At 40.0% G+C, this 19,031-nt stretch overlaps 2 protein-coding genes and 1 pseudogene across 6 annotated transcripts; 2 read left to right on the plus strand and 1 right to left on the minus strand.

Moving 5' to 3' along the window:
• Positions 1-742: 742 nt before the first annotated feature.
• Positions 743-9,163, plus strand: LOC107275261 (uncharacterized). 5 transcript variants are annotated; one of them, XM_026020775.2, is made up of 15 exons: positions 743-1,016; positions 1,685-1,786; positions 2,819-2,903; positions 3,490-3,638; positions 3,720-3,979; positions 4,425-4,578; positions 5,159-5,268; positions 5,348-5,435; positions 6,043-6,354; positions 6,434-6,508; positions 6,630-7,171; positions 7,548-7,656; positions 8,077-8,124; positions 8,325-8,504; positions 8,855-9,163. In XM_026020775.2, the coding sequence occupies exons 4-15, from the start codon at positions 3,498-3,500 to the stop codon at positions 9,014-9,016; spliced, it is 2,181 nt and encodes a 726-aa protein (XP_025876560.1). In that variant the 5' UTR covers positions 743-1,016; positions 1,685-1,786; positions 2,819-2,903; positions 3,490-3,497; the 3' UTR covers positions 9,017-9,163. The 5 variants fall into 5 exon arrangements, with proteins under 5 accessions (XP_025876560.1, XP_015614486.1, XP_025876561.1 ...); XM_015759000.3 differs by lacking the exon at positions 8,077-8,124; XM_026020776.2 differs by lacking the exon at positions 1,685-1,786.
• Positions 9,164-10,200: 1,037 nt separating this feature from the next.
• LOC4348568 (uncharacterized) lies at positions 10,201-10,669 on the minus strand. Its single transcript, XM_015757916.3, has one exon. It carries the CDS (start codon positions 10,609-10,611, stop codon positions 10,369-10,371), a length of 243 nt encoding a protein of 80 aa, XP_015613402.1. The 5' UTR covers positions 10,612-10,669; the 3' UTR covers positions 10,201-10,368.
• Positions 10,670-15,974: 5,305 nt separating this feature from the next.
• Positions 15,975-18,831, plus strand: LOC4348569 (uncharacterized; annotated as a pseudogene).
• Positions 18,832-19,031: the final 200 nt, after the last annotated feature.

Genomic DNA, 19,031 nt, shown 5'->3' on the forward strand with positions numbered 1-19,031 from the left:
GGTGGATCATCCTAATAAATACAATGCATGCATCCAATAAAATTAAAGAGCTTGAGAGTGTATGATTTAAAAAAGTAATAATTTATTGAAGAAGTGGTCATAGTTAATTGCCTACATACATACATGTCTTATATTATAGAACATCTAAAAAAATAGTTGTGCCTTATATTATAGCATGGAGGGAGTAATAATCTAGAGAAACAAACAGCCAACAATTTATTCTATGTCAGCTTATCATAATCTTGCTTATAGTAATATGACTTAATAATCTAGATTACAATAAATTTTAAATGGAAACAAACAGGCCGTAGAGCAAGTTTAATAGTATAGCCAAATCCTACCTCCAAATCATCTATAGCTAATTCATTCAATAGTTACTTACTATACTATTAATATAATATGGTCATATCTATCATACACACATTACATTTTGAAGTCCGTCCTGCAGCTGGCCTGCTGCTCTTCTCTTTTATCTTTTATCTCTTTAAAAATATGTTTATAGCTGGCTAATATTCTTATACGTGCACTATTTCTATCCAACGTGGAATCGCCCGGCAGCCACACAGTCCGCCCGCCACCCTTAAAATCCGACCTTGGGCTGGCCCAACTATTTGGGCCTCTCAACCGCTCATCCGTCCATTCGGCCCAATAGCTGTGTGGGCCGTGTACTGGGCCGATGACCTTACGCCGAGCCCGGCCCATTGGAGCCCTAAACTAGACGGCTCGCCGGCTCGCCGCAGCCAAACCATCCGATTCCCCAAACCTCTCCTCCTCGTCGTGGACCTGCCGGTGGCGACGCCGACGAGCTCCCCTCCCCACCGCCGCCGATCCGAGAGCCTCCACGTCCCCCTTGCCGGCGCGGCTCGAGCCCGGGAGCGGAGGAGGGCAAGCGTCCCCGGCGGCGTCCTCTGGTATGGTGGCGTGGTGATCCGGCCGGAGGAGCCTGGATGAAGGAGAGGAACCCGGCGGTTGCATCCTCCGCGCTGGCCCGGATCCTCGCCGCCTGCGCGTCCCAGGTGCCGCTCCTCTCGCTCGCCTCTCGGTCTCTGTGCCGTGATTAGGGCGATTACATCCTCTCTCTCTCTCTCTCTCTCTCTCTCTCTCTTCCCCATCGAATCCATGGATGTTAGTTGCTGCGCTGGTGGATTCCGGTGGAGTTGTGCGGTTTCCCCGCGGTGGATGCGGGGGTTTGGTTTGACCTGGATTGGGAACGGGGGTAGCAGATGCCAATTCATTGTAATTGGTGTCCGTTCATGAGTTCATCCCTAGTTGCAAGCTAGGAGTAGTTCACTTCATATGTAATTTGATGCCACTAGTGTGTCGTGAACTTTTGTTCTTGCTCATTAGAAGACCTGCGTGTAAGGGAGCAGTTTAGTCATGGTTGTAGTTGTTTGGAGACCTGCGTGTGACAGCAAGTAGCCCAATGCCTACCTAAAAAGCGGGAAGAATTCCGAAGGATTTTGCACCTTTGTGAACGAAGTCAGAACATCATTTGCAATCCACAGCACTATTTTTTTTTAAAAAAAATTCAATTGCATTAATTGTGAAAACATTTCAAAATGCTAGCTCCATCTAGCCTGGTGAAGCTGATAGGATAATCAATGATTATATTCTTACGAGCCGCTCTTGTTTTTCTATGACGTGAGTGTTCTGTTTCTATTTTTTTTCTTGCTATGTAATGCAGGCAAAAGATTATGGGAGGTGCATAGCAGAAAAGGTCCCTGAGATTGAACAAAATATGTGTGCTAAGGAGTTTCTAGCACTCAGATCATGCATGCAGACTGTGGTAATTTTTTTGTCATTAAGCAAACAGGGTGATCCCATAAAATCATGCTATTACATCCATATACTTAAGTAACCAATTTAATTAAATGCAAAGGGCCAAATAACTGTCCTTATGTTGGTAACTGGAGTTTGTGTTGCTATTACATCCGTATACGGCGCAGATGTCCAGTTCGGTATATATTGTAGCTTTTGTTGCAGCAGGAGGTAGTGCAATAGGGGCTCTAGTTGGTAAAATATACTATGGGCAGTTATTTGGTAATTATTGGCGTCAATACTGAAGTTGTTAGGGTGCATGATAGGTTGCTACTTTTCCATCAAAAGAACGAAATAAAATACACTTCTCCAGACTCATCTTTTCTCTCCCCTCTGGAGATCTGTCCCTACTCTCTATTCTATTTCTAGTTTTCTACCCAAACAAACTAAGGTCCGTGTCTGCCCCCCAAAGTTGCATCTTCCTCCCATCTAGAAATTGACCCTGTTTTCCTCGATTCTGTTTCTATCCAATGGATTATGACAGAGTAAATATGATGGAGAAAGAGGCTTGAATGCATGGATTAAAGGATCAGGGAACTGGGAGAATGATAGATAGAGACTAGGGAAAATACGACTTTAGATGGGATATATATTCATTTCATCCTTTGCATCAACCGCATGCAATTTGTCTTCCTTTTAGAGTCTAGTCCCTAACAACTTAATGAAAATGATTGATCTAATAGAGTTATGCTTTCAACAGACAGATTATCATGCATTGCACCTAAGACCTAATAAAATGATAGCGTCTATAAACACCTCCTGAATTGTTGCAGCTGTTGTGGTCCTGGCAATGCAGTTGCTGCATTGTGGACATTGAGGCCATAATACTATGAAACATACATAATGGATAAATCTGCATTGTTTTGTAACTTAACGACTCTTTGCCATCTTTAATTTTTATATGTTATTTCATGTCTCAAAACCGAATTAATTTTAGCCTAACTTTAATGATGTTGTGATTTATACCCTCTCTCTCTCTCTCTCTCATGTATCCTGAAAGGTCAAGCGCAAGGCTTGAAGTTCTGGAGTTAAAGCTTTCGGAATTTGATATTTGTTGCTTTCAGTGTCTTCATTGCTGTTCTCAGGTTAGAATATGGATCTTTATTTTGTAATCACAACTTCATAAGCGGTGCTTTACTATCGTATAGTTGGAAAAAGGGTCAAGTCTGCTTTTAGCCCTTGAACTCTTTCTTGAAGTCCATTTTTCACACTGAATTCGAAAACCAGATGTTGTAAACTCTCACCTTTCAAAACCAGGCAAATAGCACCCTGGGCCACATTCTATAGTGGTATTCATTGCTATGGCAGCGGCTTCCAGTAGTATAGACTTGTATTATGCCTGTTTTGGTGACATGACGCCACCCAGTTGGGTCTACCTAATAGGAATTTATATTAGTGAAAGCCATGTCAATGAAAAGCATTGTGGGGGAAGTTTGGGAGTGTTAATTGCTTGGTTTTGAAAATTGAGGGTGGGAAATAACTGTTTTTTGAGTTTAGGGTGAAAATTGGACTCCAACAAGAGTATGGCAAAAATTGGACTCTACCCTATAAAAAGAACTGCACGAGTGCACAGCATGCTGAAAGCAGTGCCTTTTCTGCCATCATGTAATGGAAGCTCTATATCAAATAAACAACCTATCTGATCTGTTTTGAGTAAATGAATAATGCTAGGCAATCAGATGCAAGGAGGTTTGGGTAGCCCTGGTGCTCTGTCTCATGCTTATGTACAACATCCTCCTCTACGATGTGACATACCAGACATACGTGGGCTGTTTTATGATGATGCTAATAAGTTCCTTATCGCTCCAACTGCTGATCGGGTATATGAACATCCAATTAGTAGACTTTTTTTTCTCTTTTTATATAATTATTAACTTAAGAGGTATGTCCCATCATTACAGATATTATACTGGAAGATAGTTCCATCTACTCCAGCTGGACCTCCGAACTCTGATCCTGTAAATGATGGACCTGTTTTATCAGTTCGATATTCCCTGGATCTGAAAGCCATAGGGATACAACGATCCAATCATGAGGTTGAATTTATAAATAGGGAAACAGGACAAACCTGTAATAAAAAGTGCAGAGCTGATTCTGAAACTATACTTGGCTTTTTTTGGACAGACTGCCCCACTTGTGATGTCATAATAATAAAAACAAGGTACTACCTCTGTTATTTTTTACTTGGTGCTTAGGGCATCGACACAGTCTCCAGTTGTACATGTTTGATCCTTACTTTTTCTAATCATATATCTTGTAAAAAATATAACCACATGAAAGTGTTTCACATAATAAATCTATTAATGCCATTTTCACATACCAAATCTTAACATTTTTGTACATATTAATGATTTAATATTTTGAGGTTTGACTACGCACATTCTAAAACGTCATCTATTTTGGAATGGAGAGATATGGAATGTGTTGCTGCTGCATTATCAATAGCACTAACTTGTCATATAGGGTCACTTGTACTATGTGCTGGCTATTAATAGGCTGATAACTTTAGGAAATTGAACTGTATTTGCTGCTTTAGTCCTGTACTTCTGTGTAAAAGATCGCAGTCATGTTCTTCAGTTCATTTACAATGTGGGTTTCTATTGCAGTGGCCTGGATCTGTTTGCTTATGAACCTCAATCAAATGCTCTTCACTTGGTAGACTCAAAGAAGATCAATGTGAGCTGGTATTTTTACACTCATGAAAGTAGGTTGATTCTTCTTGCTTCAGGAATGCAATGCACACTATTTACTGGATATCAGGTAATGGCACCCATTCTAGACAACCTGCCCCTATAAAGGAATAAATTTTTATTTTTTATAACCAGAGCAGAAAGCCCTAGCTCCATATTCTCATTGAACATACAAACAAATAATCAAACTGAAGAACTACTGCTTTTCTTTAAAGCAAGCTTCTGCTTTTGAACTTCTTTCCCATCTTTCTATCTAACTTACTTTCTTCATGCAATTTATGCTAGTTATTTACTAACTACTGTATATCTGAAAATATTTTGGATAAAGTATTGGAGAAAAGCAAAAGTACATATGCCAATAAATATATGGGATATTATTTTATCCATGAAACGGGTTTTCTTATTGTGAATCTTGGCTGAATTTTTCTGCAGGAAAGATTTTTGTGCGTGTGTTAGCAACAATTCTTGAAGAATTTTCCTTGATCTTGACAGAAACATCTACTCTACATATAGATAATTTACTAGGGTTGAACATTTGTATATAGAGTAAAAACAAGACTATCTGTTCTAATCAATATTTATTTAACATTCAAACAAAGAAAATGTTTTTGTATTTAGTTGCCTGCTAAATTTTACTCTTTTTCTGTCAGTTTTCTGCTGGTGGGATTGTCAAATTGCCTAAGTTTGAGATGACAATGACTAAAAGTGAAGCAAACAACAAACCTGTTCTAGCTGCTGATGATGTTCATACCGTAACAGTGTATAACCTTTTCTTCCTTATCTTCTTTTCAGACAAATTTTCACTGAAACATCCTATAATGTTTTCTCAAATATTGCAGCTATGGTAGGATTTATTGCTTGCAGCTTGACAGAGTTAGTATGACATTGAACTTGTATCGTTTCTACCGTGATGCTGTTGTACAACAGGTCTGAACTCTGGACTATAAGCCAAGTTCCCTATGCACCCATCTTCTTTGTGATATATTATGATGGCTATGCATGTAGAATTGAAAAAAAAAAGAAATTCAATGCTGCAAATTTTGCCGGTACTACCATTATTCTAGGCTATTTTTGTGAAGCTGCCTGCAATAGAAGTATCAAATTTGCATGCTATACATCCCATGCTGTTTTTAGTCTTTTTTTCTTCTCTTCCTTGAAAATTGGAGAATTGCTGGCAATTCGACATATTGGACCTGCCTAGTTTCCAGGAAATTTAGGGAATAAACGTAGTGCTACTGTTATATACAATAACATGGATTCTAACTGGGTTTATGCTTTTCTCACAAAAGTTGATAGAAGAGGTTAATGCTTAAGCACACCATGTTTTGCTGAAACTGATGCCTGCATTAAGTTTTACTGAGTTCCTGTCACTTAGTCATAAGAAAACAGCGTCCCAAGAATTTCCAAAACTTACACCCAATTTTCCAGTGGCACTAGCCATCAAACAGGAACTAATCTATTTTGGCCATCTAGCATCCTTCTTTTTCTGCAACAAAGTAATCCTAATCCCCTAACTCATGACTTGTCATCTCAGGGTACTCTGCCAACTTATTCAAGTAGAATTGCAGTTAGTGCGGTTGACAACATAATCATGGTTCACCAAATAGATGCAAAGGTTGTCATACTATATGATGTTTTTATGGACTCTTATGCACCAATTTCTGCACCACTCCCGCTGCTTGTGAGGGGGCTGCCTAGCAATAATAAGCAATCAGCTCAACCTCCAGATAGCCAATCTAGTGCATATGGTGGGACTCTCTATGGAGAAGGTTGGAGCTTTCTCATTCCTGACCTCGTCTGTGATGTTGAGAACGGGCTCTTATGGAAACTTCATTTAGACCTAGAGGTAAGAGATTGCTAATGGACAATTCCTTGATGCCTTAGTTTATAATTTTTTGCCCTGACATGCATAACTGGAATTTTAGGCTATTGCCGCTAGTACATCTGATGCTCCTTTGATTCTGGAATTCCTTCAGAGACGAAAGTCTGACCCTAGCATGGTAATTTTTATTGCTTTTCATATATGATACAATAGTTTAGTTTTTGCCAATTACAGTTACTATACAAATCTTTTGGTACTTTACTTCTGTAGAATCCGTACCAACTCTTATTATGATTCAGGTTAAGACTCTAAGCCTTGCTATAGTCCGGACTATCATCCTGGAGAGGAGACCAATTACTATGGTTGCAAAGGCAATGGATGTTGTTCTTGATTCCTATTCTCGTCTGATGAAAATGGGAGGTGGTCTTCCTGCAGTTAGGAGAACATCTGAGCAAAACCAACAGCCCGGTGTTCAGCCCGGTGTGAACCCAGATTCAGCAAGTGGGGATGGAAATAGACCTGTGCAGTCAAATTCAGAAGTTGAGCATGGAATTGCTAACCTGGCAGAACATGTAGATAGGACACTGTTAAATACATCATCTGATTCTGATGATATTATCGATGCATCAGGAGCATCTGATGCTCCTGACAGAAAACCACAAGTTTTGGGGCAGGATAGCAGACCATTGGCTTCTGGTACATCAACGCAGCATGGATCACATGTTGCTAGTGTGGCAGTTTCACCAAGTGAAATGTTTGAGTCTGTGTTTGTACTTGTTGAAGACGAAATGATGGCTGATCCTGCGTATCTTATTTCTATCATCATGGAGTTTCTACGAAGGTATTTCTTGTTGATTTAGTGTCGTATATAACTAGCTAGTAACCATTAAACTTTGTGGAATATTTGCTGTAGTTAAATTTCTATTCGTGGTAACTTGATCCATTGTTTATACTTTATAGCATGAAAAGTACACCACTATAAAGAATGACCACATCAGTGTCATCACTAGCATCTTATAGGATTCGATCAGTAGACTGTTTTAATGACAGTAGACATGTATTGGGCAACTGTAGCCACGAGCGACCTTCCTCTTTTATTTTATTCACATTAGTGCATCATTTATGGTGGGTGCTCTTAAGATTTTTATGCAACACTTCCTTTCTTTCCACAAGGATAATACAAGACAAATAACAAAAGCTTAATTTGCATTTTGCAGTGTCTCAAGAGCTGGGTTGAAGGCTCCTCCTAACCTTTTTGTGATGATGACAACACTGCTGGCCCGCAGCAACCGTTATCCTGAAATAGCCTTGTTTGTATCCAACAAGGTCAGTATGTTACTATGGTGTTCTCACCTCATTGTAAATGTTCAGGATAACGTTCATAAAATTGTTTGTGAACAATGCTATAAGCTGAGGGTCAACATACTTAACAAATGACTGATGCACAAAGTTGAAAATGTGGTGGAAATATTCTTAGCAATTTGCGTTGCAAGATACACAAAAAGAAAAGAGGTGGTGTTATTGTTCGCAATTTCATTTAAAAATTTGTGTACGTCTTCAAGAGATAGTCTTTGGCTCTTTGCATTGCAATCTTATATACTTTCTTTCTGCTACTTACTTTTGTTCAATCTGTTCACACCTGAACTTTGTCTGATGGAAGAACTCTTAGATCTGACTTTGTAGTATAAGCCTGAACTAACTAATCATGGTTGTCTAACTGACACCCCCTTTTGGTCCCTGCGACAGATTAAATTCAGCGTGGGCACCGGATTTCCGCTAACCTCGATTACTAAGGTTTTTGAGTTTTGATGCCACCGGTGGCTTACCAAAAGCTTTCCCACCAAAATCTTTTTGCATCTATTCCCAAAATTAGTTGTCACCACAACATATACCATGCAAGACAGTTCTAGATAACAACATTTCACACTCCGATGTTACAAGCTACACTCCAGCTATTAATGCTTATATTTTTGTTCATTTACCAATTCCTTCAGATCCTAGAACCCTCCAAGGAACTTGCGATGCAACTCATGGAATTAGGTCAACAACACTCTCCGACAAGGAAGCTGGGCGTGGACATGCTGAGAGAGCGGGGCTTGCACCATGACTACGTCACTGCGTTACTGCAAGACGGATACCACCTGGAGGCTCTTCGCTACGCTAGAAAATACAAGGTACTCTTTTGCCAACTGGCGCACACGTTTCTCCCATCTTGCTCCAAATTTATAAAATCACTATATCATCATGTTCGTATTTCCTATGCATTGCAAGTTTGCAACTCGTAAAAAGTGAAGTTATTTACTCTCTGAATTTCCGTTGCTCACTTCATACTAGTAAAGTGGTTGCACTGGTGATACATTTTTTTAGGATAATGGAAATGACTTACAAAATCGACTATCTCTGCCGATATTATAGGCACACAACTACTGTAATGGCAATACACAAAGGCATGGAAAGCTTGCATTGCATAAGAAACGTTGTCACATCCCATTCTTTAACTAACTAGACATGGTGACTGTTCCAGGTAATAACTGTGCAGCCTGTCCTGTTCTTGGAGAAAGCTGTGGCCATAAACAGCGCGCAGAACCTCGCCGCCATGCTGAGCTTCTTCTCCGAGTTCACGCCGACCTTCAAGACGACGTCGGACTACGGCAGATACCGGCATATCTTGTCTGAGATGATCTGAACAAATTTCAGTAGACAGGGTGAACTGCCTGAAACGATTTGGCACGTTTTATGCAAATCCCGTACAGAAGAAACTTGATACGAGGAATGGTGTAAAGTTCAGACGATTTAAGTATAATTGAACAAATGGAACGAGGTTGCTCAGTGAGACAGTGAGGATTGTGATGAACGAATTCGAGTTTCTGCGAGCCTTTCGACACTACGACCGAACAGAACTGCTGGGAAATCCATGACTTGCAATGTGGTGGGTCTTTTTTCTGAAAGCTTATCGTATTTATTGTGGAAATTCTGAAAACTCTTCATGTGAAATTCCTCACTTGGATGGGGTATGAGATCAAGTGTCCCTGGCATGTAGGTCCAAGCCAAGTATGCAGAAGAGGTCACTGTCGGATGGGGTGAGGAGTGGGGAATGTTTAATTTAGGTGTTTTTTTTCTTTTTTTGCAGGGTTTTTTTTCTTTTTATAAAGACTCTCATTTATTGCCTATATTTACTAATAAGATAAAACGGTTTATTAGAAAAAAAAATAGTTTGTAGTTAACACTTTTATATTCTTAACGACTTAAAAGCCATAAAAGGAATAAATATTTTTAAAAACAACTTCTAAGTTTGAAAATTTAATCTTAGTTTCGGATTTGGTTTATTAGGGTAACCGATAACCAAAAAATTCTAGATTCTGCTATAAAGAATTACATATGAAATGTCTCTGAGCACCTTTTCCTACTCGTCCTCCTGTATGATTTAGCATGTCGTATCTGAAACGAAACAAAAGTTTCTTGGCATCGGCGTCGTTCTTCCCTGGGATTAGAATTCTTGCAATAAAAAAATGTACTCATAGATTGATTGAATGGAACAATGGTGCTCAGATGCAAATCCTTTGGACAAAGCTTGGTTGCGGGTGACTTGACCGCATCGATGGGTTAATGGAAACTTAGTTTTCCCTCAAAAAAAAGTGTGAAATCATCTTGCTAGACGATGGGGACTATTTGGGATGAAACTGAAGGGTCTGTAGTGTTTATAAACGTGAAAATTTTATCGCGTTCACAGCCAAAACTTTGGATGTTTTTCAGTGAAATTTCGATAAAATTTTAAGATTCCTTTCTCCTCTCTCTCATCAACCACGTTGATGACTGATGAACTGAGTGATAAAAAAGTCGCCATGGTGATGAACAGAGTGAACAAACTACTGGAGAAAAAGTTGCGATTTCTTCACAAAGTCGATATATGTACACATCACATACTGGTAAAGAGGAAAAGAAAAAACAAAATCAAATCCTCCAAATTGGATATGGCCTGCTTCACCAAATCACTTCCCAACAAAGGAAAAAAGAAGAAGAAGAAGAAACAAAGAAAGATCAAGCGGAGAAGAAGCCATCGACGGCGGCGAGCCCCTGCGCGGCGGCGGGCTCCTTCAGCGCCGCCACCCTCGTCCTCACCGCCGCCGCCGCCCAAGAACCCCACTCCCCCGCCCGCGAAGCCGCCGCCGCATCCCCGGCGGGCACCTCCTCGCTGATCCGGCCCTGCTGCTGCCTCTGCTGCTTCAACTTCTTGGTCATCTTCTCGAACTCCTCCACCACCAGCAGCGCGATGTCCGCCATTGCTGCTCCTCCCCTTTCAAACTTTCACCTTGTCTTCAAAATTCTCTCTTGCTTCGGTGGGGTCTCGAATGATCGAAATGGCTCGCTTAAATACGGTGGCGGATGGATGGATCGCGAGCTGGGGGTCCCTTTTGGATAAGTCTGACACGCTTGGATTGGAATTGGGTTCTCTTTCCGGGTTGTTTGCTGTGTGCTCTGCTGCTGATGCTCGCCGTAGTATCGTCCGTTCGAACAGTGAGTGGTATCTGCTGGAAGAGCATCCTCTCACCTGCTTCCATCTGACTTTGAGTCACTGACAGGTGGGCTCATTGGATAGAGGGCCCACATGTCAGCGAGGGAAGTAATGTTGAGAGGGCTCAATACTGGTGCGATAACTGGGTGTTGGGATATTTGGGTCGGTGGTGACGTGGCTGCGCTGTTTGGGACACGTGTCCGGAGCTCTGTGGACTGACGGTTAAGCATTGATCAGGCTTTAAAAAAAATATCCTTTTTCGAATTTTTTATTTTTATTTTTTTTCTCAAAATCTAAGGTTATATTTGTAGTTTTTATGTGTTAAATTAAATTGTTCATCGGAAGGTAAGGAGTCGTATTAATATTTATTGGTTGCATACACGCATATACTATTTCCTTAGTTTTATCACATGATAAATGAGTTAAAAAAATTTTGTCTTGGTAACAAAAGAAATATTTCTTAAATTTTTAAATAGAGGGAGCATTGCAGACACATATACTTGTTTGTTTGAGGATCCGGATGAAAACCAGTGAAAATCCATAAAATCGAACCTAACATGCTTTTAAAATTTATTTTATTCTTCCCCCACAAATAACATTTATATTTTTTGATATAGAGTATAAATGAAAAATAACAAAGTTATTTATATATGAGTTATTGAGCTTCAAAATGGCATTTTAGAATGCTAACATACGCTTGTGATTGTGTGACTAGATAGAAAACATTTCTAGTAGATTTTATCATAAACATCTAAAACTTACTCTACATTTTAAACACAAGGAAATAGATCGATCTAAGAGGTTAATTATTTGACAAGAAATCTAATAGTTTTTTTACATAATCAAAAAGTACAAGATTGAGTTATTTTCTTCATTTTCCCAACTCACCATCTCATTTTTCACGCGCATGCTTTTAAACTACTACACGGTGTATTTTTTTCAAAAATTTTCTATACGGAAGTTGCTTTAAAAAAATCATATTAACATATTTTTCAAGTTATCTTTAGTTAATACATAATTAATTATATATTAATAAACCACCACGTTTTCCGGGTGGTCATAAAACGTAGCCAAAGTAAGGGCAAACTACCATCACCTACTTGTATTAGTTCAAGCCACATGCATTGTCTAAGTTGAAGGAGCATACTGATCATTCCAACTTAAGATTAACAAGTTGATGACATGACTTGAGTATAGAAGATTTCCGAAAGTTATTGGTTAAATTTAATTTAATTTGTTGTTTTAAGTCCTGTAGTAGGTCACACCGACGGTTTTATTATTATTATTATTATTATTATTATTATTATTATTATTATTATTATTATTTGAGGACGTCTCACCATGTGCATATATATGCTTGCTACTTCAATCTGACTCATCGGTGAGTAAGCATATACAATTATACATGCCCATACTGTATTAGCATTAGCGGTGTAGTGTGTTAGGCTCTGTTTGTTTCAGTTTAAGATTATTGTAATCTAAATTATTAAATCAAATTAGTTTAAGCTAGATTGTAATAAGCTGACATAAAATAAACTAGAAGTTATTTGTTTCTCTAGATTATTAGAGGCATGTAAGGGTAGTGAGTCTTTAGCCACTCAATAATCTAGAAAAAGCTCCTCCAAATCTACTTGTTTCAGTAGATTATAATAATCTATCATAATAATCTACTTGTTTGTTTCAGTTTACTCCTAATAATCTAGATTATAATAATCCAAGCTGAATCAAATAGGGCCTTAGTCTGCAACATTTATGGGGAAATTATGCAAAGTCGTTGCATGAGCAGTTAAGAAATGACGACTAATGCAGGCCAAAAAGTCTTATCCTTAATTTTATCATCTTTCTTGGTGCCCAAGGGTTAGGAATTTGTTAATGTGATATACATATAGTATATGATTCATGCTCATCCTTCGGAGATTAATTATTAATTAGTGACAAGACCAACGAGTGGACTAAAGTTTGGGGTACATTATTTTTTAGACGTAAAGACTAGTAGTCCAGTTTCGCGGAAGATTCAGCTTTGTTATAGTTAAGGGAGCCACGCAAGCTGAGTCAATAATCAAAACACGTGAGTTTCGTCAGCCTTGAGTTTTAGCTTCATATATAGTGAGATTTAGGTTATGTTCGGGGGATTTTCTGATAGCGGTAACAAGTCATAAAATTTTTAGGCCACATAAACAATTTATTATATATATATATATATATATATATATATATATATATATATATATATATATATATATATATATATATATATATATATATATATATATATATATATATATATATATATATATATATATATATATATATATATTAAAAATTGTAGTCATAGAATCGAAGAAAAATATATAAGAACCGAAAAGTTGGGTTCTCCATGTTCTTACGAGGTGGTAGATTGGACACAGTAACCTCTTCTATGATTGGAGCCGTTTATTTTTTTTCTTTCTTAAAAATTGATTTTTAATAAGGAAAATGAATCACATCCCTAAATTTGTAGTCATTTTTCCTGTCCTGAACTTGTGGGGGAAAAAAATTGAACTGGCTGGACAAATTAATGGAGGGAACGTAACAGTGACTTGAGTCACTCGTTTTCTTTCTTTCTTTTTGTTTGAAACCATATATACTTGAGTCACTCGTTTTCATCAGCACAGAAGAAAATAGCGTGTGATGATGTTGTAGAGTTCTGGAAACACACTGCTAGCTATTCTCTATCGATCGATCGATCGATAGTGCCATGGAAAAAGATAAGTGAAATGTAGCTTTCACCCAAAAGGATATATGCTCTGCCCCTTGTCTCCATCTCAATTATTTCCCCCCATAATTCAGTGGACATGGCTCATTGGATGCTTCTGCAATGCACAGTGGAAATGAGGTATTACTCTATTAGCAGCTATTAGCAGCAAGAGTACTATACCATTTGAGTAATTTTTTCATTCTTGAGGAAGGTAATCGGAAGGCATCACGCTTTCTATATAAAATTTGATATGTAACAAAATTTGTATCGTAAAGTTTTAGTACCTCGAGATATTATTTTGAAAACCATAAAATTTCTCATATCACTTATAAATACTTTGGTACCGGCAATGCTTGCCAATCGAAATTGATTGATTGGTGTCTTGCCGAGAGAGGCTTCAATTCTTAGACGATCTTGCTTGCCTAGAATCCATGGAAGGAACGAAACGCTCACATCCTGAACAACTTACTCCATTTTCTTTTCTATAGAATCTGGTTGCACGGCTGGCCCTATATTTTAGAGGTTCTAGACATTCTTCATGACATGATCTTAAGATTTATACTTTCATATATACTTTTATAAACCATGTATCGTCTAAATTAGCACAAATAAATATTAATAACATGATAGACATCTAAAATACCCTCCACTGTTCAAGAAGGTCGGCATGCGTCGAGCAAGGAATTTCTAGTGCTTGGATCAGACATGGCCCAGCTCTGCCCAAGCCCAGCCCGGCCCGGCCCATTACCAACCCTATACCAAAAATGGCAAAATCACCCGCAAAGATGCTAAGAATCAGGAGCCATCCGATGGGCTCATCGGACGGCCCAGAATAGCTCCAATTCAAATTCGGAAAGCCAATCGTCTTCCTTCTCTCTCCACAACTCAAACCCCCAAAAAAACCCCACTCCTTTCCCCCAACCACCATGCTCTCCCTCTCCCCGGCGGCGGCGCCGCCGCCGCCGCCGGCAGCGGCAGCGGCGGAGGCCTCGTGGGAGTGCGATCCCTGCGCCTGCGCCGCCACCGCGGGGTCCCCCTGCGGTTCCTGCGGCGCGCCGCCGCCGTGGGCCTGCGCCCGGTGCACGCTCCTCAACCCAAGCGGCTCCGGCGTCTGCTCCGCCTGCGAGGCCGCGCGCCCCGTGGAGGTCGACGCCGAAAACGACGGCGACGATCCCGCTTCCTCGCCCCCTCCTCCGAGGGCGAGGAAGAAGCGGGTGCGCGAGGCGTGCGCCGACGAGGAGGAGGAGGAGGAGGGCGAGGGGGCAGATGGGGCGGGTTCGCCGCGTCCCTCCGACGCCGCCGCCGCCAAGAAAAGTACATTTGATTTGAGGGCTTTGTGTTGCTACGAATCGATCTCCGGAATCACAAGATTCGCAGCCTTTTTTTTCCCTCTTCGCTGTGTCCAGAATCGATTACCCCTGCTGTTGCTTTCGATTTGGGGTCGATTAATTTGTATAGATTTAATTGGAGGATACGATACACCCGAGTACGAGAGATTCTAACTCTTTCTGAATCTACTGATTCCTCTTTGCAACAGCAGAATAAATGTGATCTGAAACGGGTAGTAATGTTAATGGCGACTGCAAAATTGCTATTAATTCTTTACCTCTTCTGCATGGCCACGCTGCATAATTGCGGTACATATGATGAGCTAATTTAATTACAAGTTTGTGATCTTGCACGTGCAATGCACCTCACAATTGAGATGGATAGGACGCAGCATGGAAGGAGTGGAGGGGACGGGAATACATGGAATGATTTAATTTTGGTTTTGGTATATATTAGTAGTTGAATTAACTGTAACTTATAGGGTACAAGATATATAAATAAAGGAGAGATGGCTACTTAATGCTTTGGAGGCCATTTTACAGTCTATCCAACCGATTGGAGTGTTCTGCACAAATTTTTTGGTGTATACACTTAGAGAAAGTACATTTTCTCTGTTTTATATCAATCCTTCCAGTCGTTATTTACTTGTCTTTTAGATCATCAGAGTCTTCAACACGAATGTTAAGTCATTTGTTTTTTAAATTCTTCTTTGTGACAAATCTATTGATATCATTTTTACATGCCAAATCTTAATACTTTTGCATATATTAGTGATTTAAGACTTCCTTTGACTGTACGCATCCTAAAACGACATCTACTTGTTAATGGAGGGTGCAGTATTGATGGATGTATGATGAGACAAATACTTTGTTTGCTCTATGTGATCTGAATTTAATATTCTCTTGATACAGAATACTATTCACCTGGTTCATTCTGTCATTTGTTTTCTACTAAATTGCCATAAGCATGCAATATTTTTCTTTCGGTGCTTCTTCCTATTAATTGTTTGAGCAATTGTGTAAGATCTAGTTGATATGCAAATTGCTCGGGTATTTTGCATCTATATCTTGGAGTTGCCGCAGTTCTCATATGACCAAATCTGGTAGTTAATTTTACATATGTGTGTGATTATGTTATCTATCTAGATAATTAGAAGTTTATTTTTCCTTCAAAGCTGTACTTTTATTCTTCTTCTTCGCTATGGCCACACTAAAATACAAATCTTGTCATGCAGAAAAATTTGAGAATAATTTAAACAAGAAGACCTTCAAAATCATGACATACAATGTCTGGATCAGAGAGGATATTGAACTGCACAGAAGGCTGGGCGCTCTTGGAGATCTTATTCAACTTCACAACCCAGACTTCATATGCTTCCAGGTACAGAATTCAAACTGTGCATTATCCCTTTCCTCTTTCTTAATGGGCCTTGTATCAATGTTGAACTGTAGGAGGTTACACCTTACATATATCAGCTTATGGAAAAATCGGACTGTGGTGGCAAGAATATAAATGCCTGTTGTCACATGAGATGGCTATGCGGAAGTCACATTTCTGCATGCAGGTAACGCTTCTCTTAAACTTCAAGTACCATATGTGTTGAAGCTTCTGGAAGTTACAGAACTCTTTGGTCTCTCTCTCTCTCTCTCTCTCTCTCTCTCTCTCTCTCTCTCTACTTTCAGCAGCCAGCAATATCCATTTTTTATCATGAATATAATATATGCAATGGCAGCAGAAATTATGGATGATGATGCAAGCTCTTTCACACTTGTATCGTTTCCCATATTGTCAGGTCTAAACGTCTCACAAGGTCAGCGTTAATATGATAGTCGCAGTTGAATTGTCAGGAGTTCAATTGCAAGTTTTGCATTAGTTTACTTCTTTTTAGATAAAGTGCATTAGTTATCTAAGTGCCACCTCAATTTATCTTTCTTTCTTTCTTTTTTCCTGAACGCGAAAAAGCCTTACGCATTGATATATTAGCAAGGAAAAAAAAAAGAGTTTTTACAACTACAGCCCGCTGAAGCTGGTCATGGGGGGGTTAGAGGTGAGACGGGGGAGAGCACACTAGGCTAACTAAGAAACACAACTGGGCTCCGGAACAGGGTTTGCAATTTTGGTGGTTGCCTAAAATTTGAAAATTTCGTGATTTTCAGGTTCTTTTGACCAAAATTGTTTGAATTTTTAACATATTTTTTTACTGAGTTTGAACAAAATTTGACCAAAGTTATAAATATTTGACAAAAAACCGAAAATTTTGGGGAGATTTGTGCTTGCCGGTGGGGGCCAAAATTACTGAAATTTCAAACCATGGTCCGGAAAACAACAAGGGAATAAGGGAGAGAGCCTTTGTCTATATGCCAAGGAGAGCTCCTAGGGGACTAGGCTTTGCTGCAATCCAAAGTTGCCCTTCCTGTACGATGTGATCGACCACTGTGTCCACCATGGAAAGTACCCCCTCAAAGACATGAGCGTTCCTTTCCAACCACAGGTGCCAGGTAACAAGGAGAACGAGAAAATCGAACCCCTTCCTGTTGTGGTTCTACACCCTCCTGCGAGAGGACTCCCACCAAATCTTGAAGCGAAGCTTGCTGGCAGGGTGAGAATGAGGCCAGGCCAATCTTGGACAGCAGCTTGTGCCAAACTTGTCGCGCGAAGATGTACTCCACCGAGATACGGTGAGCCGTTTCCAGTTCCTACGCACACATAGGGCAAATGGTGTGACTGTCCATCCCACGGCTGCACATTTGATCGGCCGTCTAACAGTACCGCCGAAGCGCAAGCGAGAGGAAAAGCTTGCACTTCACTGGACCAGTGCTACCCCATAGGAACTCGGCGCAGGGGAAGTTGTATCTCAAGCGACCGAAACCACTATCCTGCCATTTTAGAAAAAACGTGAGTTATTCTGCCATATGATCATCTAGACCTGGTGTTACATGGCTTACTACTGTTAAGGCGCACAACAATGAAGTACTTTTCACATTGCTAACACTAACACATTTCATCAAAAGAAACTAAGAAAGAACCACGAGCAAGTTATCAACCTGGCTTTTATGAACAGAGGAGTTTTATATATCTGGGACCATGAATTTATTATCTTTTTCTGCTTAGAGCCTCAACCTTTTCTGTTCAAAAGCATTACTGACTGTCCCTAATTTCGGTTGCAACAGTTTTTTTCTTCTAGACTTCTTTCACTAATCTGATTCAATTGCAAACAAATGCAGATGAGCAAATTACCGGTGAGCGAATCGAACCCCATCCCATTTTCGAAATCAATAATGAAGAGGGAGCTATGCGTAGCGGTCGTCAAAACGGGAGAGATCCATTTGGCTGTGGGCACAAGTCACCTAGAGAGCCCCTGCCCTCTACCTCCTCTGTGGGATCTGAAGTACAGCGAGAAGCGAGTAGCTCAGGCAAAGCAGTCTCTGGAGATTCTTGGACAATTGCGCAATGCAATCTTCTGCGGCGACATGAACTGGGAAGACAAAGTAGATGGTCCATTCCCTCTACCTGACGGCTGGATTGATGCTTGGGTGGAGCTGAAGCCAGGTGACAATGGTTGGACCTATGATACGAAAGCCAATGCCATGCTGTCAGCCAACTTCAAGCAGCAGAAGAGGCCAGACCAGTTCGTGTGCAAGTTGTCGGATTTCAAGATCGACGACATTGAGATGATCGGAAAAGAGGCGATTCCGGGTGTCGTGTACTACAAGGAGAAGATAGTTCGTAAGGAGTTTCATAAGTTGGAACTGCCTGTCCTACCCAGCAAACATTTTGGGCTTGTTCTGACAATTACTCTTCAGGACGACATTTTGTGATCACAAATTCAGTGGTCCTGCATTTGCGTGATCGATGGCTCTATGTGTTGTAGCATACCAATAGTTCCATGGATCAATAAATAGTGCGGAAATATGAACTGAAATAGTTGCTATTGTTAGGGCTATGTTCATCAGGGTAACCTGAATTTTGTGGAGTGTAGTGATGGTGGCACCTCAGTGCAGCTAAGTAGAAACTGGAGAAGATATTATTTTACTATTGGAAAAAGTACGAATTAACCCACCCCACCCCCCACCCCAAAAAAAAAACTATCACGGTCGATCGAATTATCCCTCAGAACCGCAA

Source organism: Oryza sativa, chromosome 10, assembly GCF_034140825.1.
Source record: "Oryza sativa Japonica Group chromosome 10, ASM3414082v1".
NCBI lineage: Eukaryota > Viridiplantae > Streptophyta > Magnoliopsida > Poales > Poaceae > Oryza > Oryza sativa.

What these genes read in the sequence shown, in the direction of transcription:
- LOC4348568 (XM_015757916.3), bottom strand. Translation starts at nt 10,611, where the DNA reads ATGGCGGACATCGCGCTGCTGGTGGTGGAGGAGTTCGAGAAGATGACC.
- LOC107275261 (XM_026020775.2), top strand. Translation starts at nt 3,498, where the DNA reads ATGCAAGGAGGTTTGGGTAGCCCTGGTGCTCTGTCTCATGCTTATGTA. An exon ending in ATCATGGAGTTTCTACGAAG is followed by an intron (nt 7,172 to 7,547) that starts GTATTTCTTGTT and finishes TGCATTTTGCAG; the next exon opens with TGTCTCAAGAGCTGGGTTGA. An exon ending in GCTACGCTAGAAAATACAAG is followed by an intron (nt 8,505 to 8,854) that starts GTACTCTTTTGC and finishes TGACTGTTCCAG; the next exon opens with GTAATAACTGTGCAGCCTGT.